The sequence below is a fragment of the Lissotriton vulgaris genome, chromosome 2_1 (assembly GCF_964263255.1).
Source record: "Lissotriton vulgaris chromosome 2_1, aLisVul1.2, whole genome shotgun sequence".
Lineage (NCBI taxonomy): Eukaryota > Metazoa > Chordata > Amphibia > Caudata > Salamandridae > Lissotriton > Lissotriton vulgaris.
In genome coordinates, this window is record NC_141687.1 from 348,671,534 (window position 1) to 348,696,311 (window position 24,778).

The 24,778-nt window shown below is 44.1% G+C and overlaps 1 protein-coding gene across 2 annotated transcripts in view; it reads right to left on the bottom strand.

Annotated features, from left to right (window-relative positions):
* PIPOX (pipecolic acid and sarcosine oxidase) overlaps positions 1-24,778 on the bottom strand; it is a 326,531-nt gene that overhangs the window by 274,883 nt on the left and 26,870 nt on the right. For both annotated transcript variants that reach the window (XR_015308376.1, XM_086955131.1), the window contains exon 2: positions 3,037-3,185. Coding sequence is in view for 1 of the 2 variants with exons in the window: in XM_086955131.1 (XP_086811257.1) it covers positions 3,037-3,185 (149 nt within the window). In the remaining variant the exon portion in view is untranslated. The remainder of the gene's footprint in view (positions 1-3,036; positions 3,186-24,778) is intronic.

Here is a 24,778-nt window from a genome sequence, read left to right on the forward strand (position 1 = left end):
TTGCAGCAACTGTAATGCCCCAAACAAACTTACTTGTAAAATTTCTAATCCAACAGTGATCCAAAGAAAGTCAAAAAGGCCTCAAATCCAAAGATCCAGCAGCATCCACAAAAGGTAATCCTTCCAGGTCCACATCCGAATGAAAAGTGACCAGGAGATGGACAAAGCACTGGGAGGAGCCTGCTGAACAGGAACAGGAAGTTGAAGACTATGGGGCACTTCCTTCCTCCCACCCCCCTGCCCCCCTCCCCAAAATGGACTCCTCGCTAAAAAAGTGCAGGCAAATGTCAAACTAAGGAGTTATTCACATAAAAATCATCATTTCTAGAAGGTTTATGCTGCTTGCTGGTGGATTTCTTGTGCAGAATTGCAAATTTATATTTTCGCGCGCCGCATCTCAAATCTCGCAATTTGCGAAGTACCGCGAGACGTGATCTCGCCGTACTCGCGTTGACAAACTCTCGCTGGCAAGCCGCGATGACGTAATCGCGCTCGCCAATTCCCGCGGGATCACACAGCAAGATCCAAAATGGCGCAGCACTCGCAAACTATCGAAAAAAACAACTCGGCAAACGATGATAAACGCCGCGCGCCGCAAAAATTGTATCACCAACGCCGCGCGCCGCCAAAAAAATCCGCTGCGTGCGAATTTGCGGATTTTGCGGGAAATCCGCAAATCTCGCGGATTGCGGATTTCCCGAAAATCCGCAAAATCCGCGAGCGGAACGGATTTTCCGCCCACGCTTAGTACAAGGTCATGACACCTTTGCATTTGCAACAAATTTAAGAAGCAATGGACGGGCTTTGCTGGAGGGGGTGTGGCCAACAGGAGACTATATACATATGTGGCGGGCTTGCCCTAGTTCGATAACGTTTTGGAAAGAAATCCTTAGTCACATTAGGGGGGTGTTGGGATACCCATTGCTGCCCGACCCAGTCACTGTTATCCTGAGCCTTACACCAATGAGCATGGCAGCATTGACCACAATAGATTGGAAGATCGCACCAAACATGTTACTAGTGGTGAAGCAATTGCTATCATTGCGATGGAAGACCCCATCGATGCCCTCCACACGGTACTGGGTTAGTTAATAACAGACTCTAATAGCCATGGAAAAACTAACACGGTCCCTTGTGGATAAAGACCATAACTTTGAAACACAATGGCGCCCGTTTATTGATTATTTAGTGAACAAAGGCCCGTATTATGGCTGTCCCAGATCTTTGAGATCCTTACGTTTGGATATCTGAGGGTGAACCCCCTGGTTTGAAATTGCATTCTGTAACTCACTGATGAAGAGTAAGATCATTTAATGTATATGGGTCTCATTGATGTATCTTATTGTCCCTTTTTCTTGTTCTGTCAATGGTTCACTGTGCTTCTGTTACATGGCTTGAGGGGGGGTCAAAGTTTTGTGTTGTAGCATTGAAAAAATAAAATTTCTTGGGAAAAAAAGAACCTGCAAGAGTGAGAGAAAGAGGCAGGAAGTGAAGAACGGTGGAAGAATGAGGCATGAGGTAGACTAGGCAGCCTTGGGATACCGGGACACCGTTGTGCGGCAGCACGGACCTCCTAAGGTAAACTTTGGCGACTGCACGCTTTAAAAAAAAACAAATTAAGCTCTGTTTATGAAATACGGGCAGGTGGAGCAGGTATGCCAGTCTGTGTTTAAGAATTTTTACATTGCTGTCCAATGCTTACACGTATTTAGTATTTCTCCCCTAAACTTCTTTATCAAACAATTTCATACAGCGTGGAGAAGTGCTTGTTGCCAATACTTTTACTATTTTGTAGCTCTGCATATTCTAGGCATCACCACAACTCACCCCATTGACTCCTAACCCCTCAAGCTCCCTGTCGTCTCTCTCTTCCTCGCTCTCACTTTCTTGCTCGATGTCTCATCAGTCTCTGCTTCTCTAGACCACCATCTTTTTCCATCTGTACTAGTCTGTCTCTGCCTCAGATTCTCTCTTGCTCTCTAACCCGATTGCTTTTTGTTTGAGCCCTCTCTTTCTCTGCCCTTTCTCTCTACCAATCAGTCTTTTCTTCTCTCACTTCCTTTCTTCTTCTTTCTCTCTCTTCATGTCCCCGTATCCTTCTCTTTGGTACCTTATCACTCCCAGTTTCTCTTACTTTCTCCCGATTTCCTTTTCTATTCCTGTTTTCCTTTCTCTCTCCTACTTTTTTCCTACTTGATTCTGCTCTGCTTTTTCTTTCTCCTTTCTGCCTCTTTTTCAGTCTGTTCTCTTCTTACTTCCTGTGTCCTCTCTTCTTTTTCTCTTTGGACACCTCTTCCAGTCCTCATTCCCCCTCCTTGTGTCCTTTTATCTCAACTGCTTTCTCTTTTCCACAGTGTATACTTCCTCGTCATTTTTTTCTCCCTCCTGTGATGTGTTCTTCTCTCATTCTTACCCCAACTCTCTTCAGCTGAACTGTATTCTTTCATCTGTTGTCCTGCCCTCTCTTCATCTTTAACTTCTCACAATGATCTGCTCTCCTCTTCTCTGCTCCTCTGTGTCCCCTTCTCTCTGCTATTTTTCACGTTTTCTCTTGCTTTCGCTGTATTCAGTCTTCTTCCTTTTCTTCTGTCCCCCGCTCACTCTTCAGGTCTATCCTTGTTTTCTTCTTTGCAACTTTTTCCAATTTCGTTATTCCCATCTCTCTTAATGTTTATTTTATCTATTTCTTCCAACCCATTCTTCCTTTCTCTGTCCACTTCTTCACTTCCTATTTGTCCCTTTTCTATTTCCCTTGTTGTGTACTTTGTCTTTGTTTTACCCTCTTCTCACGCCTTCTCAAGTATCATACACTTTCCTTCGCTCTTCCCCTCCGTTTCATCTGCCTCTACTCCTTCTTCTGTATCTACCTACTTCACTCACCTTATACTGTCTTCATCACTGCCCTTTTTCTTCACGTTTGTCCCTTCGTTTTCTCAACTTTATTGTTTTCATATCTTAGGCTCCACTGATCAGGGAGTAGCCTCTAGGCCAGATCTGTGGCTCTCTATGTGGCAGCCCAGACAGCTGTATCCTCACCTGCAGAGTACAGTGTTGGTCTCCTTCTCCAGCTGGGCCCAGAGCTGGTAGCTTTCGTCCATCATCTTGGCGTAGAAGTCCTCAGGGTAGGCTTTACGAGTTATCCGGGTCTGGCCATGAGAGCTTCCCCGCGAGTGAGGCAGGAGGAACTGGGAGAAGAAAACAAAATGGAGATTAGGGTTCCACTGTAAGCCTTTCAGAGTTAATAGATTCTAAACCATTTCAATGTCATGCCAAATAAAACAAAAATTGGAAGAACTACTGACTGTAACATCATGTCGAATTGAAAGATTTCCTGTGATTTAATTGAAGAATGAAGGCGTGAGCAGAAGCTGTAAGTATGCACGTTTGTACTGTCAACACCCTGTTCTGGCTTCAGAAATTCAGCCAATCAAATCTCTTAGGATTAGGACTTGACAAGCTATAGTGGAATGAACTGGCGAGTAGTAGGATCAATGGCTTAAAAAAACCTAAAGGATGGATTATGGCTTTTCAATACAAAAATGCCAGGCTGGGCCCACCATCCGAGTAGAAGCACATTAAGTTAAAAAGCAGCAAAGAGTGTACCTTGGTCTCTGTCTAGGATACTGAAGACAGAGTCTGCTGTCTAGGCATAGAGACATTCTCTGTTTTTAGCTGCAGCTTTGTGTCTCTGTCGTTTAAGCCCCAAGTTAAAAAAAACAAAGCGTAACAGTCTGACATCTGCGAAGTCCTGAATGTACAGGGGATCTAGAAAAGTCTAGCCGTTATAATTTATCACAAATAAAACAACTTGGATTTCTATATTGCACTCCATACCAATATTTTGGCAATTCCAAGCACTGTAATTAACTGGTGTTACTATTACATTTTTTAATAATTCTTAATTTTTTGACCCCGGAATGATGAAAGGCTGAGCTGGCTTTGCGGTGACGTAAAACCTGGATGTTTCACAAGATATCAGCAGACACCCCTTAAATTATGGCACCAATTTGTTGGAATGCAATGACACTCTTTGTAGCTGAGAGCCTGTCTTCTTTGTGTGGCTCAGTGGTTAGAGGCGGCAGACCCGGATGCTGGGATCGACCGTGGACCAGGGTTCGATACCCCGCCTCGGCGGGTCTCGGGCTCACAATTCCACGGCCTCGACAATTCTCGCTCCGGTGCCTACTCGACTCACGGGGTCGCACTCTGCAACTCTGGGCAATAGCTTGCTTAATCTCCACAATGGCCCCTCGCGGCGGGATGCCTGGCTTTCACCTTGTGGACACCCTGCTGGGGCCTCTCACAGGGGAATACCAGGACGGGTTCCCTAAGCAAGCGCCAGGATGCCCTTTGGGTGACAGGTTGCGCTATATAAGTACATTTACATTTACATTTACATTTTATCCCGTACCCCACCTTGTACAGAAGCAGTGAGAGAAGTTTCAAACCTTGTTCAGTAGTAGGCTAGCACTTGTCGTAAGGCCACTGGCCTGTAGATTCCTGCTTTATTTGTGGGTAAAAAGACTGCAAAATCCCAGCTGATGCTTTCCTGTGCGTATTCTTTAGGACTGACTAGAGGAAAAGCTTTACACCATAAAACGAGGAATCGTTTCTGAGGTCCACCTGAGACTGGGATGAGTACCAGCAAAGGTCTGGTAAAGACATGGGGTCTGATTTAGATCTCTGTGGATGGGCTAGTGCTTCACGACGGTGACGGATATCCCGTCCACCATAATATAAATCCCTTTATATCTTATGAGATTTATATTTTGGCGGATGGGATATCCGTCACCTTTGTCACAGACTAACCTGTCCGCCAAGATCTAAATCAGGTCAAAGTCTTCCTGCCTCTCACCAGCACTTTGAGATGCTCAGAGCTTTGGTAACTCCACAAAGCTTCGTGAGCTGATCAAAGGCCATTAAACTATGCCTGGTCGGAGTTCGCCGACTTCCGCGCAAGAAAAATCAGCACGAACTGCACTATATGCAGCACAAGAGGGCGCTGCTTCTTTCTGCCGCTCCAGTAGATTTACTTGAGTGGCAGCTTCCTAACTGTGAACAAAGGTTTCTCAACATGAGCGGTCGTGACTATATGCGACCGCACGCATTGAGAAATCTCGCTGGGAGGTGGTCTAGCATTGGATTTTCCTCGCTTGCCAACTTAAAGGGCGAGGAGGAACTCTGTATGCTCTGCGGAGTGCAGAAAACTACGCAAACTCAGTGAACAGTCGGAGTTCGCTGCCCAGGCCTACATTAAACCCGTTTAGGCCTCAGCTTGAGGGTCCTCCTCACTGGAAGAGAAAACCTTCAGACGCTTACTAAAAGAAGGACCTTAAAAGAGACACCTTCCAGTGTGTTTGACTGTCTTCACTGTTACTGGCTATTTCTTCTTTTTTTATCCTTCTCCACAACGACCTGACAAGCCTATCCAACTTTAGAACCTCACTTCGATGAAGCACAGAGACCCTTACCGCTGGTAAAGTTTAAGCTCTTTAAAAAGGCTTCAATTCTAAGGTAACGTTCTACACTCCATTAATGGGTCTGCCTACGTTTGGCACCGCAACCAACTACTTTAAAGACCCATAGCCATCACTATTCCATATAGATTAGCACTGAGTTCCATAGAATCTCATGGTACCCTTTACTCAACATGTTGAAACTATCATGTGTGCCTTTGCTTTGTTTTTCTCAGAAAACTCCCAGCTCTACCATTCTTGCTCCTGAACTTCGAGTAACAAAGACTTTAGCCTGATACACCTGGAGCTAATGAACAAGGTATCATGAAATACCTTAAACCAGCACCCGATAAAGATCTCGGGAAACCACAATGCTGTCTTCAAGGCAAGGATAAATACTTGGCAAGCACCACGGCCAGTGTGTCATTCTCATGATCTAGGGCAAGGACCTACACCATAGTGTGGGTGGAAAATACTTAAGTTCCAAAGCCAGCATCCTAGGTCACTGGCTTCCTTATCGGGGGGACACCCTGGTCAGGACCCCGCAAAAGAGCTGTAAACTGCTTGGAGAAGGAGCAACCTCCTGCTAGGGGAAAGGGACTGCTGACCAGCAGAACCTGCCCTGTGTAGTCATAGGTCAAGCTGCATGGGGATTAAAGAGATGTGCAAAGGACTTTGGTCCTCACCCTGCTGGAGATTCTGAACCTGCCTTGGGGGGAGAGGCTAAAAGCAGTGTGAAGAGGGGTTCTGGAAGCGTGCTCTACAAGGGCAAACTGTCTAAAAACTGCATCTGTGAAGGAAGGACAAAGAACCGAATCTGGAGATCAGGAGGCCCCTGGAAGGTAATGATAGAGACTGGAGCCTGCCAGAAGGAAGAGAACATAGTTAGTGATAGCATCTCTTCAGAGAAAACATGTTGGGATCTAGCTTTGTTACAGGCCTTGAGCTGATTGAATCAGGCAAAGCTTACAGGTCCTGCGAGTTGCTAGGCAATCACACTGCACAAGGAAGTACCTGTGTCTTCCATAGTGAAACGTCTAGCTGGAGGTTTCCCTTAGCTCATTGATGTGAGTGCATTGTTAATGCATTATTTCTGGTCTAGTCAAATGTTTTTGTCGTCAAGTGAAGAATAGTAGGGCCACTTGAATGTTGTTTTAGGTCTGCTTAGGCAGAGACCTTAGAGTCATGCTTCAATTATGTTGAAGCTTGTAGGAATGGGTTACCAAATGTTAATGCCTTGTCAGCAGGGCCGTAACAAGCAAGGTTTGTTTATCCACACTTGCAAGAGACTTAAGAGTTGGATCTGAGGTTCTCAGCCTATAGATGAGCAAACCTGCCCTCAACATATGCTAAGAAACTAAACATAGGAGAGGTGATTTTCATGCAGCTCTAGGTTGTCCCACACACACGTCCTGAGGAAGACCCACCTGGAAAATTCCTAGTAACTACGCAATTTTGGGTCGAAATGTTGACGATCAGATCTTTTGCCTGTGCTGAGTGAATTTTCCTGGTGGGCAATTCACATTACAGGCTGTACTTAATTTATGGAAATAGACAACCATAATATTCCAGAAAGGCATTATGCAGGCGACTTGCATTGCAATCGCATGTTATTTTATATTCTATGTTTTCAGTCACAACGTTTTTACTTGTCATGTTGTACAAGCACTTATTAAGTATGGCTGCATTGATAAAATCTGTAGGCCTATGTCCATCATGAAGAGTTCTTATTTTGCAATAGAGTTGGCTAGTGAGATTGAAGGGTGCATTTTTTTAATGGGTGCCAGGTGAATTATTTACGATAGATTAATGAGGTTAGATCCAATCTGTGATAAATCCTTAGGGAAGTTGATTTGTACCCAAGAATTCTTTGAAGCCACTTTTAGGAAAAGTTTGACATGTACACATTGTGTACATACAGCAGTGGTAAATTACCTTAACTGATACAATTAGGGCCCAGTAATCCCTGGTTAGTCTTGCCTTCCCACCAAACTAGTCCTCACAAAGGTGGAGATGTATTTTTACAATATAATGTATATTCTCCTCATCACCCTGCCTGGTGGGTTTCTGATGGGCACATTAAGCATCCTCTTCTTTTAGATGTCATTTATAATTGACTGGGTTTTACACTGTTTCCCAAGTTGCCATTTTAACTTGTTAGAGGAGAACACATGAAAGTCTTTCTTGTAGAAATAAAGGATCTAGGTTTTTGCAAGGGTTTAAAACATGTGGTGAAAAAATGGGGAATTCCTAGGATACTCAAATGATTCTGGGATCATTTTCTTGCTGGTGTCTTCCAAGGGGTGCAATGGCAACCTGAGCGTACAGAGTTGGAACAGAGGTGCCCGCAGCTTAGATGGTGGCAAAGACTGATGGTGATAGCAGTCAATCAATCAATCAGGGGTCTATAAAGAGCAGCTACTACACGGAGGGTCTCAAGGCACTTGGGAGGTCAAGGGGGGGGCGTGCAGCTCCTGGAAGTCATAGAGCCAGCTCTTGAGGTCCTTCAAGAACTTGGGGAGGGATCGTGTCTGTTGGAGGTGGAGAGAGAGGGAGTTCCATGCCTTGGTAGCGAGGATGGAGAAGGAGCGTCCTCCTGATCTGGTCATCTTGCTGTGTGGTACCGTTGCAAGGGAAAGCTGGGCTGAGTGGAGGGACCTTTGGGGTGCGTTGTACGCAAGGCTGTGGTTCATGTAGGCGGGTCCGGTGTAGTGAAGGGCCTTCTCGCCGTGGGTTGGAAGCTTGAAATTGATTCTCTTCTTGACGGGGAGCCAGTGTAGTGTCCGTAGGTGTTTGCTGATGTGGCAGTGGGGCAGTAGGTTGAAGACCAGTCTGGTGGCAGCATTCTGGACATTCTGCAGTGATGCCCTCTCTGTTCACTGCACATAATCTGATCACAGTGGAGCACATTGTCATCATAGTATAAGGAGTTGACAGCTGGCAGTGGTAGGCATATATTTGTGGTGACCGCCCAGGCGACCATGGAAGGTCTGGCCCATCACTTACTGCAGTGCATGGGACGAGGACTGGGGATGACACTCTGGTAGTCACCACAGCAGCTCAAGACAGCATGCAGAGATTGCAGCAGCCAGAGGACCTCACAGAGGAGATAGTGTGCTGACCCCTGGAGGCCAACCAAATGATTCTCTCGCCATGAGGCCTGCTGACAACACTCCTCGGTGTAGCAGTGACCCTGAAATAGCAAGTGTGTGAGACTTGGTGGGGTTAAAGGAGTAGGCGAAGACTGTCACACATGCCTTTGCCTTATTTGTAAATTCCTGCCATACATTATGTATGTGAAATAATGGAACAACTGAGAAACCACAAAGGAGGAAACCAAATCATGGAAACACAATTTCATGGAAAGATGATTTCAAGGAAATACAAAAATATTGAAAATTAAACAAAACATTTAAATAATTTGAAGGAATGATAATCTTAAGGAATGTTCAAAATTATATTATTTTGGGAGGTTTTTAGGATAAATGAGGGTTTTTTTGGTTCAAGAATGGATGATGATTAGGGGTGATGGTGGCTTTTTAGGAGTGAGAGGTGGATGGAGTCCAGGTGAATAAAAGGGGCTTTAGATGTGTCAAATGTAGGTGTAGCTATGGTTTTTAGCTAGCAGAAATGAGTGGAATTTAAGGATAGTGGTGAGTTTTTAGACTTTACAGAGGAGCGGAGTTTAGGAGGTGGTGAGGGTTATTTAGGGTTCAGAGATGGGTGAAGTGTAGGGGGGTTTTCGGGTGTTGAGATTCAGTGATCGGTAGAATTTAGGTGTACGTGGAGTTTATGGGTAGAAATGGCATTTAGGGATCACAGACTGGTGAACTTTAAGGGTGATGATGGGTCTATGATGGAAGGTGTTTAAGGTTGATGAGGGGCTTTAAGAATTCTGGGGTGGGTGTGCTTTAGGGGTGGCTGGAGTTTGTAGGGTTCTGGGGTGGGATGGGTGGTATTTAAGGGTGGCACTGGGTCAGGGAAGGGATGGGTGGTGTTTAGGGGTGAAACGGGGTATTAAGTGTACTGGAATTAGGTTGGTTTGGGCATGGAAGGGAGTTTGAGCATTCAGGAATATGTGCAATTTAGGAGTAGTGAGGGATTTTATGGTTCAGACATGGATTAAGATTAGGGATCCAAATGTCTTTTAAGGTTTAGGAATGGGTGGAGTTTAGGGGTAAGGAAGGGGTCTAGTTTAGATAGGGTAAGAGTTTTTTATGGTTCACTGATGGGTAGAGTTTAAGGTAGTAAGAGCTTTTAGTGTTCGGGGATAGGTAGAGTTTAGGGATGAGTTTAGTTTAGGCATGGTGAAGGATTTTTAGGGGTAAGGGTGGCTGGGTGGTGAGGGGTCAGCAAATTAAAAGCTACCAAAATAAGTGTTTGACAATGTGAAATAAATAAATCCATACCAATGTCCCTTGAAGTAAAGCACAGAAAGAAATACCTCAGACAATATGTTTCTGAAAGTAAGAACTGCAACTATTCCATTTGCATCTTACAAAATAAGTATGCAAAAGACAATTTTGAAAAGAAGATATTTGAGGAATTGGTTTCTACTAAATGGTTAATGCCATTCATTCTGCAAATGTTCATTAAACTATTTAGATGAAATGCTTACTCAGTAATGGTATTTTATGCAATTATTGTTCTACGAAATCATATACAACCATCTTCCATAGCTATCTCTGCCATCTTTGTATTGCCTGTTTTTTTTGGCATCTCCTCTGAGTGCAAAGTGTTCTTTCACCTCCCACTTTTGTGCTTGCCTTGCACCTCCTCAGGGCATAGACAAATCTCCTTAACGCTGCTTCCTATCGTCTATGGCTTTCCGGTGGTTGTATGTGATTTCATAGTAAAACAACTTCATGGAATACAAGAACACTTTGCACTCAGAGACGCCCAAAACATAAAGAATAATAAGTGGGCAGAGGTAGCTGTGGAACACAAACTAGAGGGGCTAACACAGTAGCTGAATTGAGAAGGTGCAATACGTGGCAAAGAAAAGTTCCAGTTTTTGGAAGGCCAGCTGATCGAATCGATCACTGCAGTGAGAGAGAGGAAACCCGTCATAGGAAATGGTATTGAGGGGGTATGTCATTTGATGCCATGATTCTATGCCTGGATAATCAGAGATGAACCCCGCTGAGGATGCTGGGAGTTCCAATGCAGATTGAAGTGAAAACTGTAAAGGTGGATATGTGTGCAGTGCTTGGCGAGTTGCTGAACATGCTGGAAATGCGGCCAATCGTGAGGTGTTCATATTGACTTTTTGAATACTGAATGAGGAGAAAGACTGTTGGGAACCATAATTCAAAGGGGCAAACTGATGACTAGGATGACATTATCCGCGTCTTCCCTGATTGGAGCCCCGACACAGAGTTTGGTGGTGAAGGTCATTGTGATGTTGGTCAGTTTTCCATTGAGGCAGTGGGTAGAAAGAGGTAGGAGCAATATGTGTTCTCCCTAGTGGACTTGTCCAAGACCTGTTTGGTATTCTTGCCTACAGGTATAATGGGAGACAATGGAATGGAGTGCTGTGGTAACTAGCTGGTGGCTGCTATTCTGCAATATTGGGGTGGGAACCTTGACAGATGGACAACTGATCTTTCTCTAGAGGGGTGTGATGGGGGTGATTGTCTCAAGGAAATGGTTCATTTTTGGATTTTGGGTTATGTTTGTCTACCCATTCCTCTTTGAGGCATGATTTGGCCTGAACAGTTGCAAGCCATGTTTGTGAGCCACCTATACCTACATTTTAACTTTTTTTAACAAATTGTAATTTCTATTCTACTGTTGTGTACTTGGGGGCGACTGATTATTCTAGTTGTGCAATAATGTTGCTGGTTTTCCTTCTATATTATGTAGAGAATACAAAGATTAAAACCTGAAAACAGGGTGGCATGGCCAAGATTGCAGAGGCGTAAGATGCACATCTGTCCCCTCCAGTTCAAGTAAGTATCAGCCAAATATCACCACTACCGCAATTAAAAAATGAGAAATTCAGATCCCTGCACTTATGGGCAATGCACAAGTGAACTTGAAAGTGTATAAAGAGAATAAAGTGTGGCTGCAAAGCGAAGGCCTCCTAGCCAAGATCGAGATGGAACGATCATCAAGCAAGGGGACCCAGTGAATGTATCTGCACCCAACCTGAGGCAACAGCAGTTCAATGATCTAAGACAAGAGTGAGTACCGGGCAACATCACTGGAGGATACTGATCAACACAAGGGCTAGAGAGTTAAAGTGGCCCACAATGAAACAGCATAGTAGAGAGGCACCGGGGAACCTCGACTGCCAACACTTGTGACCATGAATATCAGAGAGTAACGAAAAGGCCCCACTATGTGTGTGAAGCCCGGCATCAAACAAAGCACACCAGAAAGCAACCTTGCAAAAAGACAGCAAACAGATTGATCACCTACTCTGTGTCCCATGGAAATGAATGACCCAGGCTTGAAAACTCTTCTTTCTTTTAGGGTTCAGTAATAGATGGAGTTTCTGGGTAAGGAATGGATCTAGTTTACATATGGTGAGGGATTTTTGTGGATCAGGGATGGGTGGAGTTTAAGGGTAGAAAGAGTTCTTAGAGTTGAGGGATAGGTAGAGTTTAGGGGTTGGAGATAAGTGTTGGTTAGGTAAGGTATATGATCTTTAAGGGTAAGGATGGATGGGTGGCGAGTGGTCGGCAAATTACTAGCTACCGCAGTAAATGTATGACAATATAAAATAAATAAATCCAAACAAAAGTCCCTTGAAGTAAAACACAGAAAAAAATACCTCAGACAATATGTTTCTGAAAGTAAGACCTGCAAGTATTGCATTTACATCCTATTAAATAAGCATGCAAAAGCCATAAAAAAGGTATTCTATGAAATGGTCAATGCCATTCATCCTGAAAATTTCCACGAAACTGTTTATGTGAAATAGTTTCTCAGTAATGCTATTTTATTCAATTATTTTTCCATGCAATCCTATACAACCGTCTTCCACAGCTACCCCTGTCCTCTTTGTATGGATTTGTTTTTTGCATCTCTGAGTGCAAAGTGTTCTTTCACCTCCCATATTAGTCACCACACTCGGCTTACCTTGCACTTCCTCAAGGCATGGGCACATTTTCTGTATGCCTTCTCCTATTGTCTATGGCTTTCCGGTGGTTGCATGTGATTTCATAGAAAACCAATTTAATGGAATAAAAGAACACTTTGCACTCAAAGATGACAGAAAATAAAGAATATTAAGAGGGCTGAGGTAGCTGTGAAAGACAAACTAGAGGAGCTAACAGAGTTGCTGATTTGAGAAGGTGCAATATGAGGCAAAGAAAAGTTACACTTTTCAGAGGTTCAGCTGATAGAATAGTTCATTCCAGTGAAAGAGAGCAAAATCTACAGAGGAAATGGGATTGAAGGGGTTATGTAGTTCAAGGCTATGATCTGATGACTGGATAATCTGAGAGAAACCCACCTGAAAGTGCTGGAAGTTCCAATGCAGATACAAGTGGAAAAATTAAGGTGGATTTGCGTGCAGTGCTTGGCGAGTTGCGGAACATGCTGGCAATGTGGCCAGTGGTGGGGTATGCATACTGACTGCCCCAGGAGGCATGGGGAGATAATGTCCACAGAGTTGGTGCAATGACGAGACTTTTTGAATACTGAGTGGAGAAAAAGACTGTTGAGCATCATAATTGAAAGGGGCAAAGTGATGGCTAGAATGACATTATCCTGGTCTACCCTGACCGTAGTCCCGACACAGAGTTTGGTGGTGAACGACATTGTGATGTTGGTCAGTTTTCCATTGAGGCGGAGGGTAGAATGTGGTGATAACAATACGTGTTCTCCAAAGTGGACTTGTCCAAGAACCTTTTAGATTTCTTACCTGCAGGTATAATGGGTGACGATGGAATGGAGTGCTGTGGTAGCCAGCTGGTGGTTGCTAATTTTGTAATATTGAGGTGGGAACCTTGGCCGATGGACGACAGATCGTCCTCTCGAGGGGTGTGATGGGTGGGTGGTTGTCTTAGAGAAATGGTTCATTTTTGGATTTTGGGTTATGCTGCTCTACCCATTCCTCTTTGGGGCATGTTTGACCTGAAGAGTTGAAAGTCATGTTTGTGAGAAAGATTAACATCTGAAAACAGGGTGGCATGCCCAAGATGGCAGAGGAGTAAGATGCACATCTGTCCCCTCCAGTTCAAGCAAGTATCAGCCAAAAATCACTACCACCTCAATAAAAAAATGAGAAATTCAGATCCCTGCACTTATGGGCAATGCACAAGTGAACTTGAAAGTGGATCTAGAGAATAGACCACTATGGCTGCAAAGCGGGGGCCTCCTAGCTAAGATCGAGATAGGACGATCATCAAGCAAGGTGACCCAGTGACTGTATCTTCACCCAACCTGAGGCGACAGTAGTTCAATGATCTAAGATAAGACTGAGTGCTGGACGACATCACTGGAGGATACTGATCAACACAAGGGCTGGAGAGCTAGAGTGGCCCACAATAGAGTTGAGGAATAGGTTGAGTTTAGGGGTTAGGGATGAGTGTTGTTTAGGTATTGTGTAGGATTTTTAAGGGTAAGGATGGATTGGTGGCGAGTGGTCAGAAAATTGATAGCTACCGAAGTAAATGTTTGACAATGTAAAATAAATAAATCCAAACAAAAGTCCCTTGAAGAAAAACACAGAAAAAAACACCTCAGACAATCTGTTTCTGAAAGTAAGACCTGCAACTATTGCATTTACATCTGATTAAATAAGTATGCAAAAGCCAATTTAAAAAAGGCATTCTATGAAATGGTCAATGTCATTCATCCTGCAAATTTCCATGACACTGTTTAGGTGAAATGGTTTCTCAGTAATGGCATTTTACGCAATTGTTTTTCCATGAACTCCTATACAACTGTCTTCCACAGCTACTTCTTCCCTCTTTGTATAGATTTGTTTTGTTGCATCTCTGAGTGCAAAGTGTTCTTTCACCTCCCATATTAGTCACCAGACTCGGCAATTGACTCCCTCTTGTGCTTACCTTCCACCTCCTCAAGGCATGGACACGTCTTCTTTACGCCTCCAATTGTCCATGGCTTTCCGGTGGTTGCATGTGATTTCATAGAAAAACTATTTAATGGAATAAAAGAACACTTTGCACTCAGAGATGCCAAAAAAATAAAGAATATTAAGAGGGCTGAGGTAGCTGTGGGAGACAAACTAGAGGAGCTAACAGAGTTGCTGATTTGAGAAGATGCAATATGTGGCAAAGACAAGTTCCACTTTTCAGAGGTTCAGCTGAAAGAATCATTCACTGCAGTGAGAGAGAGAAACCCCTTCAGAGGAAATGGGATAGAAGGGGTTATGTAGTCCAAGGCCATTATCTGATGACTGGATAATCTGAGAGAAACCCACCTGAAAGTGCTGGAAGTTCCAATGGAGATTTCTTGCCTGCAGGTATAATGGGTGGACTTTGGGTTATGCTGCTCTACCCATTCCTCTTTGGGGCATGTTTTGACCTGAAGAGTTGCAAGTAATGTTTGGGATCCAAGTAAAACGATTTTTTTAAAATGTTGAACAAACTTTTATTTCTATTCTACTGTTGTGTACTTGGGGGGGGGCTGTTTATTCTAGGTGTAAAATACTGTTGCTGATTTTCCTTCTATTATGTAGAGAGAATACAAAGATTAAAATATGAAAACAGGGTGGCATGGCCATGATGGCAGAGGAGTAAGATGCACATCTGTAGCTCCAAATCAAGCAAGTATCAGCCAAATATCACCACCACCTCAATGAAAAAATGAAACCTTCAGATCCCTGCACTTATGGCCAATGCACAAGTGAACTTGAAAGTGGATGTAGAGAATAGACCACTGTGGCTGCACAGCGGGGGCCTCTTCGAGACGGGACAATCATCAAGCAAAAGGACCCAGTGACTGTATCTGCACCTACCCTGATGCATCAGCAGTTTAATGATCTAAGATGAGACTGAGTACTGGATGACATCACTGGAGGTGACTGATCAACACGAGGGCTGGAGAGCTAAAGCATAGTAGAGAGGCACCGGGGAGCCTCGACTGCCAACACTTGTGACCATGAACATCAGAGAGGATTGATATGGCCCCACTATGTGTGTGAAGCCCGGCATCAAACAACGCACACCGGAAAGCAACCTTGCAAAAAGACAGCACACAGGTTGATCATCTACTCTGTGTCCCCTGGAAATGGATGACCCAGGCTTGAAAACTCTCTTTTTCTTTTAGGTTTCAGGAATAGGTGGAGTTTTTGGGCAAGGAATGAATCTAGTTTACATATGGTGAGGGATTTTTATGGTTCAGGGATGGGTGGAGTTTAAGGGTAGTAAGAGTTCTTAGAGTTGAGGGATAGGTAGAGTTTAGGGGTTAGGGACAAGTGTGTGTTAGGTATGGTATATGGTTTTTAGGGGTAATAATGGATGGGTGGCGAGTTTATTTAATAAGCATGCAAAAGCCAATAAAAAAGGCATTCTATGAAATGGTCCATGCCATTCATCCCGCAAATTTCCACGAAACTGTTTCGGTGAAATGGTTTCTCAGTAATGCTATTTTATGCAATTGTTTTTCCATGCAATCCTACACAACCGACTTGCACAGCTACCTCTGCCCTCTTTGTATGGATTTGTTTCTTTGCACCCTCGAGTGCAAAGTGTTCTTTCATCTCCCATATTAGTCAACAGACTCAGCAATTGACTCCCTCTTGTACTTACCTTACACTTCCTCAAATCTTCCTCATGCCTCCTCCTATTATCTATGGCTTTCCGGTGGTTGCATGTGATTTCATAGAAAAACAATCCAATGGAATAAAAGAACACTTTGCACTCAGAGATGCGTAAAAAATAAAGAATATTAACAGGGCTGAGGTAGCTGTGGAAGACAAACCAGAGAGTTACTGATTTGAGAAGGTGCAATATGCTGCAAAGAAAAGTTCCACTTTTCAGAGGGCCATTGCAGTGAGAGAGAGAAAAATATTCAGAGGAAATGGGATTGAAGGGGTTATGTTGTTTATGGCCATGATCTGATGACTGGATAATCTGAGAGGAACCCACCTGAAGGATGCAGATTCAAGTGGAAAAATAAAGGTGGATTCGCGTGCAGTGCTTGGCGAGTTGCTGAACATGCTGGCAATGTGGCCAACGGTGGTGTGTGCATTCTGACTGCCCCAGGAGACATGGGGAGATAATGTCAACAGAGTAGGTGAAATGACAAGTCTTTTTGAATACTCAGTGGGGAAAAAGACTGTTGAGAGCCATAATTCAAAGGGGCAAATTGATGACTAGAATGACATTATCCTGGTCTACCCTGATCGGAGTCCAGACACAGAATTTGGTGGTGAACGACATTGTGATGTTGGTCAGTTGTCCGTTGAGGCTCAGGGGAGAAAGAGATGGGAGCAATATGTGTTCTCCCAAGTGGACTTGTCCAAAAACTTTTTAGAATTCTTGCCTACAGGTATAATGGGTGATGATGGAATGGAATGCCTTGGTATCTAGCTGGTGGTTGCTATTTTGTAGTTTTGTGGTGGAAACTGATGGACAACAGATCGTCCTCTAGAAGGGTGTGTTCGGTTGGAGGTTGTCATAGAGAAATGGTTCATTTTTGGATTTTGGGTTATGCTGCTCTACCCATTCCTCGTTGAGGCATGTTTTGACCTGAAGAGTTGCAAGTCATGTTTGTAAGCCAAGTAAAAACAAAGTTTTACATTGTGAACAAACTCTTATTTCTATTCTACTGTTGCGTACTCAGGGGGACTAATTATTCTAGTTGTGCAATACTATTGCTGATTTTTCTGCTGTATTATGCAGAGAGAATACAAAGATTAAAACCTGGAAAAAGAGTGGCATGGCCAAAATGGCAGAAGAGTAAGATGCACATCTGTCCCCTCCAGGACAAGCAAGTATCAGCCAAATATCACTACCATCTCAATTTAAAAAGGAGAAATTCAGATCCCTCCACTTATGGGCAATGCACAAGTGAACTTGAAAGTGGATGAAGAGAATAGACCACTGAGGCTGCAAAACGAGGGCCTCGTAGCTAAGATCGAGATGGGACGATCAAGCAAGGGGACCCAGTGACTATATCTACACACAACATGAGGCATCAGCAGTTCAATGATCTAAGATAAGAGTGAGTGCCGGGCGACTTGACTGAGGGTGGTCGATAAGCAGGAGAGCTCAAGTGGCCCCCAATGGAGCAACAAAGAAGAGAGGCACTTTGGAGCCTCAACTGCCAAAACTGGTAACCATAGATATCAGAAAGCAACGCTTTGGCACCCACTATGTGTGAACAGGTATTTTATGCAATTGTTTTTCTATTAAAATCATATACAGCCGTATTCCACAGCTACCTATTTCCTCTTTGTATTTTTTTTTTGCATTCCTGAGTGCAAAAGTGTTCTTTCACCTGTCGTGTTTGTCACCGGACTAGGCAATTAAGTCATTCTTGTGCTTACCTTGCACCTCCTCAGGTCAAGGACAAATCTCCTTTAAGACACCTAATAATGTCTATGGCTTTCCAGTGGTTGTATGTGATTTCAAAGAAAAACACCTGCATGTAATACAAGAACACTTTGCACTCTGAGATGCCAAAGCACAAAGAAATATGAGAGGGTAGTGGTAGCTGTGAAAGAAAAAGTAAGGGTATCTTGGAGCGGAATAACAGATGTTTATTGTTACCAAACTCAATGGTACTCATTTTATCAACCTCAGAAGGATGAAAGGTGGAGTGGACCTGCCGGCATTTGAACTTGTGACCATGAGGTCGAACACAGGCCCCCTCTGTGGACGTATTAGTTCACTAAGCCACCCAAACTGGCATATCAGAGTGACGCTATGGCCCTCAATCTGTGTGGGAAGTCCGGCATCAAACGAATTGCATCAACAACCCAGAAAACATCCTTGCAAAAAGACAGCAAATGGGGTGATCACCTACTTTGTGTCCCGTGGCAACAGACAACTCAGATCTGAAAACTCCCCCATCAACAATTCATGACAGATCTCTTTCAGAGCCTGATGGAAAATATCTGTGCTTTATGTAAAAAATGTTGAAACAGAAGCTTAAAAAAATTAAGAAAGGCCGGAATGAGCTAGGTAAACAGTGTTCTCATTAGAGGAAACAAGAAATAATAAGGAAATGGAAAAAGATTTGCCATAACAAGTAGTGATATCCTTGCAAGTCCAGGATATCATCTTGCAAAGCCATTTGGCAGACTTGGAAAACCGCTCGAGGAGATATAATGTCAGGAAACCAGGGTCCCATGTAGAGCAGAGGCAATGTTATAGAAGCCTCCGTGCAAAGAGTGTTGATAAACTTACTAGACAGGCTTTAAATGGAGGACATATTGACAGCTAATGCTCACATGCACCAACATTGAGCGCATCGACCGCTCAACCACCTGACATTCTCATATGGGAGCACTTTTTCTATCAGAAGGAACAGATCATTGAGGTAGCGAGAAAGAGAAGGGACAAAGTCATCTGCGGCTGTTGGATCATAACAGGGCATAATATACTCTAGCACGAGTCACCCAAAGGTATTATGAGGAAACAGAGTAGGTAGGATGCTGGCAGCCAAACCAAAACAGGCAAACTCAGATTTATAGCATCTCTTAGAGCGTTGTGGTACTACTGTAAAACAAGAACTAAGAAAGTAAAGCATTCCATCAATTCTATCGGGATCTCTATACACCAGGGGTCCTACCTGACCCAGCTTGAATAATGGATTATTATTAAAAGAGTCCCCCTTTAGGGACCCTGTTGGAGGATCAATGGGACAGACTGGAATGCTCAATCACTGCAGAGGAAGTATTAACAATCATTAAGACGCTTGAAATGGCGCAGCTCATGGCCCAGATTGGTACCTCCAAAATGGTATTAAAAAAAGAGTGGTTGCCTAACTGGACAGACATTTCAACTAGAGTGCTCAATAATACAGCCAACAATGACTCTCTCCACGGCTAAAGCAAGAATATCTGTCCTGTCCTGATGAAACCAGGAAGGGACCCGTAAGAATGCAGCATCTATCATCCCATTCTGTGTTGAAAATCGACATAAAACTATTCATGAAGGTACTAATACTTTTCTAAAAAAAAACCTGATGCATCTATTGATCTATCCAGATCAATCAGATTCCATAGCAAGACACAAGGTAGGAAACAACCCCAACCAGGACTTTACCCCTGATAGATGTAGTGAACAATCAGAAGAACATAGCATTGCTAATATCATTGGATGCTGGAAAGGCTTTTCACAGAGTCAGTTAGAACTTTCGCAATGAGGTCCTCATGGCTAGAGGTTTCGATCTACGATTCAGATCCATGGCAACTGCCGGTCATTCAAGGACCCTTCCACTGTAAGGGTAGAGTGTGTCACGCAAAAGGGATGCCCAGTTATGACCTCTGCTATTTGCATTATGCATGGAATCTTTAGCACAGAAAATATGTAGCGAGCCAAAGGTAAAAAGAGTGAAACCTTGCATTGACAAATTTAAAAAGTCAGTGTTCCACAATTACATTTAGGTCTCTGTCTCTAGCCCTAGGGAATGCTTTCCAGCACTCATGGGGGGAACTATAAGCCTTTAGCGAGATCTCCAGTTTTCAAATAAATCTGCACTAATCCAAGACCATAAGCATCAATATGCCATAAGAGACATCACAGTGGTTATGACCTACTCCTCCTTTCAAACATGGTTCTTCAGAATCAAATATTTATATGTGTACCTCTTTGCAACTACAGTGGGGACCTATACCACTAATTGCCACACTAGTTAAAAAGCTGAGGGAAGATACCCAATGGTGGCTCAACATAGGTCTATGGTGGCTGGCATAGCCACTGTGAATAATGGCACTGCTGCCTACATTCCTTTTCCTATTTTAGGTTCTTCCTGTAAAAAAATGAACCACAACTATTGCTACGATTCCAATGCATATTTGTGAGCTTCATAAGTGGAGGAAAGATAGCAAGGATCAATAGGAGTGGGCTTTTGCCCAACAAGACAGGGCAACCTGAGGAAACGCAATCTGATTTGGTATTATCGAGTATCCCATGTCTGATATCTAATGGAGTGGTCCAAAGCAGAGACTGAAAAGTATTGGTGGTTCTTAGACCACATTCTAACTGGGAGACCACAATGAGTCTCAATACAAAGGATAGACCCATTAATATGACGGATTTCCCCATCACGTGTGTGCCATAGAGTATGGGATCAGGTGGATAGCACAATGGGACTCACCCTTCTTCCAATGACATCAGTCTTGGCCAATCCAGTGTTTGCTTAGGTATGGACAGCGAAGCTTTCCACAAATGCACTTAGCCCGACACACAAACTTGAAGTATTAAATCCTTCGAACACATGAAGCAGTACGGGTTGAAAACAAATCAGATACAGGTATATGCAGTTACACCACTAGGTCATCGATCCCGATATAAAGGCAGATGCCACAAGGCTCCTCACTCCTTTAGAATGTGCAAAATAAAATAAAACTGAGCTAGATGTCACAGAGGACCAATGCGATCGAATAATGCAGTGGCCCAAAAATGGGATTACCCATGTCCAGGGCTTGCAATCTACTAGTAAAATCCTCAATAAAACCTCCATAGATGGGACCTCACACTAACGCTTCCACGCAACGAAAAAAGGATCTGATAGATACTCGAGGGGTTGAGAGAGCAATGGTACAATGTCACATATATTATGGATCTGTGACAAAGGGGATTTTGGAGGGATTACTATAGGACATAGAAGAGAAACTGAAGACACGGATCCCTGCGATGCAGGGATATTTTCTTTCGCTGGTTTCCTGAGGGTAACCGGGTGTCATGTAAGAGGGTAAGTTCTGATGAATACCATGTTGTTAACTTATAAGCAAACTATCCTATTAAAATGGAGTATGGCTTTCATTCCACAAAACCATGACTGGTAACATAGGCTTTAATACATTCTAGGTCTGGAAAAACACACATTTCATTAAAAGTAAAGAATACACATTTCAAAGCTGTGGGCGCTGCTACTATGGTACTTAGCAATGGAGTACAGAGAAATATAATGCCTAGAATCACTGAGCGCCCTTCACATAGTGCCCAGTGAAACGTATTCACTTCTTTCCCAGTGAGCAACTTGTGTGGTGCCAATCTTAGAAAAAGTGTGTGGCGCCTACAGGGAAACAAATCTCTATTGAAAAACCTGGGGGTGTGGAAGTGATGGGGAAAAGTGGACTTTCTTGTATTTGGAAAATTCAATAAAAATATATTGAACCTTAGGCCTAAAACATCTGTTTAAAAGTGAACTGCATTTCAGTCTGTAAATAGGGTATTTCAAAGGCCTCCAACCCAATCTGATAACTTGTTACTCCTTAATAGGGTCCTTGGTGCACTAAGTCATTAAACATTGTCTAACTTACAATGCCGCATGGTCTTTAGCACTGTGCTCACCGGGCTACGAATTGTTGCGGTCAGCACACTGTGAAAAGGAGTCTCGGATTTTCAGAGGGTTTAGGTCATAGCGTATGGTGTGGAGTGGTTTATGTCACAGACTCTTTTGATCCCAACCAGTTGACTTGCTGTGTTTTTGGGTGCCTTGTCAGTTGGGATGCATGTTTCTAAAATCGCCATAATCGTATATTGAGCTATATAAACTCCAATGTTATTTGATGGGCAACATGTTCTCTATGGAACTGTTATGTTATGTTATGTTATGTTATGTTAAATTAATTTATTGAGCGCGCTAACACCATTAGGTTTCTTGGCGCTGTGCAGAGGGAGCAGGGAGGAGAGACAGAAAATAACATGTCCTGGTTTGCAGAATTGGGGTTGTGGAATCGCTGGGATTACAGATTCATTGCGCTCTGTCTGTTGCATCACACACTCTCTTGTGTTCTAACCTTGAAGGCTGTGTGATCTTGATATTCAACTTGGAAGCATGCATAGGAGAGCGGTCTGTTGGGTCACAGTGCCTTACGATGACTGTATTGGTGTAATGAGTCCCCTTCTTCCGACATGTTGACAAACTAGTTGGCTGGTCATTAGTGTTATTGGTGTTCAGCAAGCTGGCACCAGGGACCTTAGTTCTGAGACTTAAATGGCAAAGTTTTTACATTAAGCTCTTAGGGTGAATATTTAAGGATATTTCTGATTCAGCAGCCCTTTTTCTGGCCTTCAGCATGCTGGGCTGCAAGCCCATGTTCTCGCTTTATTTACCACTGAGTGGGTAGATTCCTCACGTAAGCACGTTCATGTGCCAGCTTTCAAACATAGGATTTTTTCTGATAGACAGATGGCATAGACCTGCCTGCATTCTGCTCAGATAGCGGGATCAGTGAAGCACACCCTACTGCCCTGGATGCCAACAGTGCCGGAATAAACCCCGTGGAGGTCCACAGGCAATCAAAATTTCGCAACCCTTCTCAAATTATCTCCTATTACATTTTTTTTTGCCATTTATATAAACTTCTCGTTTCTTTGAGTTGATCATTTTTTCTATCTTTTGGAAACAATTTAAGAAAGCTTGCTTGTAATTTTCATTCAAAATCAAATCAATATATTATTTTGATGATCCATTGTCCCAGGACCACTAATAGGAGTGGGGCCCTTAGACCGGTGCCTACATTGCCCATTTGGTAATCTTGAAGTAAATGCCAAGCTAGAATTATGCGTTTTATATGGACAGGTGGTTCGGCTTCATCTTAAAGCTGCTGGCTATGTTTGGGATCCAGCTCAAGGCTTTGATGTATGAAAAGGCGACGGAAGCCTGTGAAGCCCAAACACATTTTCTCCTCTTTGTTGTCCCGTCCCTGTTCTCTGAGGGCCGCTTCCAATCCAGGCCTACGTGCTCTAAACGCTCGCGCGTCGCTCTGTCCATTAGTATCCCGGGCCTATAACAGTGCGCAAAGACGCGTCTCCCGGGCCTGCTTTTCCGCACTGGGGGCTACCGAGGGAAGAAAGTCTAAACCTGGCTACTGGCTACGAAAACCCTCGCTCACATCTTCTGAGAACACACAGATCTGAAGCTGGAGAGGCTTCAAACCGCTCCTCCGATGGCGCCCCGCCGGCCTGAAGACGGGGTTTTCTGCCGGATGGCTCCGTGCCCGAGAGGCGCGTGGCGGGGACTCGAGGAGGGGCGAGGTTCTGGCGACTTCTATTTTTAAACATGTTTTTTCGCCCGTCATTCAGACATGAACACTTTTAGAGTAAAATGGCGGCATGTTCCAATCTGCCATGTCCCTTTCGCTGCATAATAAAGAATAATAAAGACCCTCATGTGCCAACTGAGCACGTCACTTGAGAAGCGACCCTGCCCACGCAGATCCCGCAGTTCTGCAATTCACTAAACATTGGCATGAAGTGTCTGAGGGAGGACCTGCGTTTCACGGGGAAAGTCAGCGTATTCGAAGCAAGAGCAGATCTCAAGCTGGGGCATTGAATCAACAATGCAAGAAAAAGCGTTTCTTTTCTATTCAGGGTACTAACGTAGATTAGAGGACTGTGAAGACTGGGACACAAGCAGAGACTGAAAGCCAGGTAGGTGGTAGAACAAGCAGGTCACAAGTCCTAAAAAAAGAAGCGGGGGGGGGGGGGACGCTGACGTCAAGACAGGAAGTGACGTACCGAAAGGTGGCTTGCACCATCAGACTCATTACCTCCCCTCGCTCACCCCTTAGATCCGATTGCATCTGAGAAGCCACCGCGTGAGCAGCGTTCTGAATGAGCTCCAATCTCGTCCCAGAGAGGCCAAAGAGTGAATGTGTGGCTGCATTCGCTCCAGTTATCGAGCTCCCGGTACAATAAGTGGGGGGACGCAGTCTACCCGCGTGGTACCCCGACTTGAGCCCTGAGAACTGTAATGATGCACTTTCTTCCCCCAATAACTCTCGGAGTCGGGTAGTGGTGTCAACCTCTTTATTAAGGTATGTACGTACAAGGAGCGCAAAGCATGTCCTTCGCCCAGCCTGCTCGCGCTCTGAATGCCGCGCTGCGCCTGCCGCGCCTCTACGTCGACGTACGTCACGTAGCCACGTGACGTACCGTGCTAGCGCGCTCACTACATATCTCCCCTTTTTCCAACGAACTATAAGAACAAGTCCTGACTCATATCATAGTCTCTGAACCTCACTGGTGGGACCACCGCCCTGCCCCTTCTCGTCAGTCTTACCGGGGACCTGGCAGTAGTTGCTTCTTCTCTTTGTCCACTCTCTAGCGCAGCCGCGCTAGGCACACTCCGGCTGCTGTCTTCATCACCCTGACGCTCTGCACTCGCCTCTTGATCCTCATTCCTACTTTCATCAAAGTCCGGGCCCTCACCTCCATATTCGC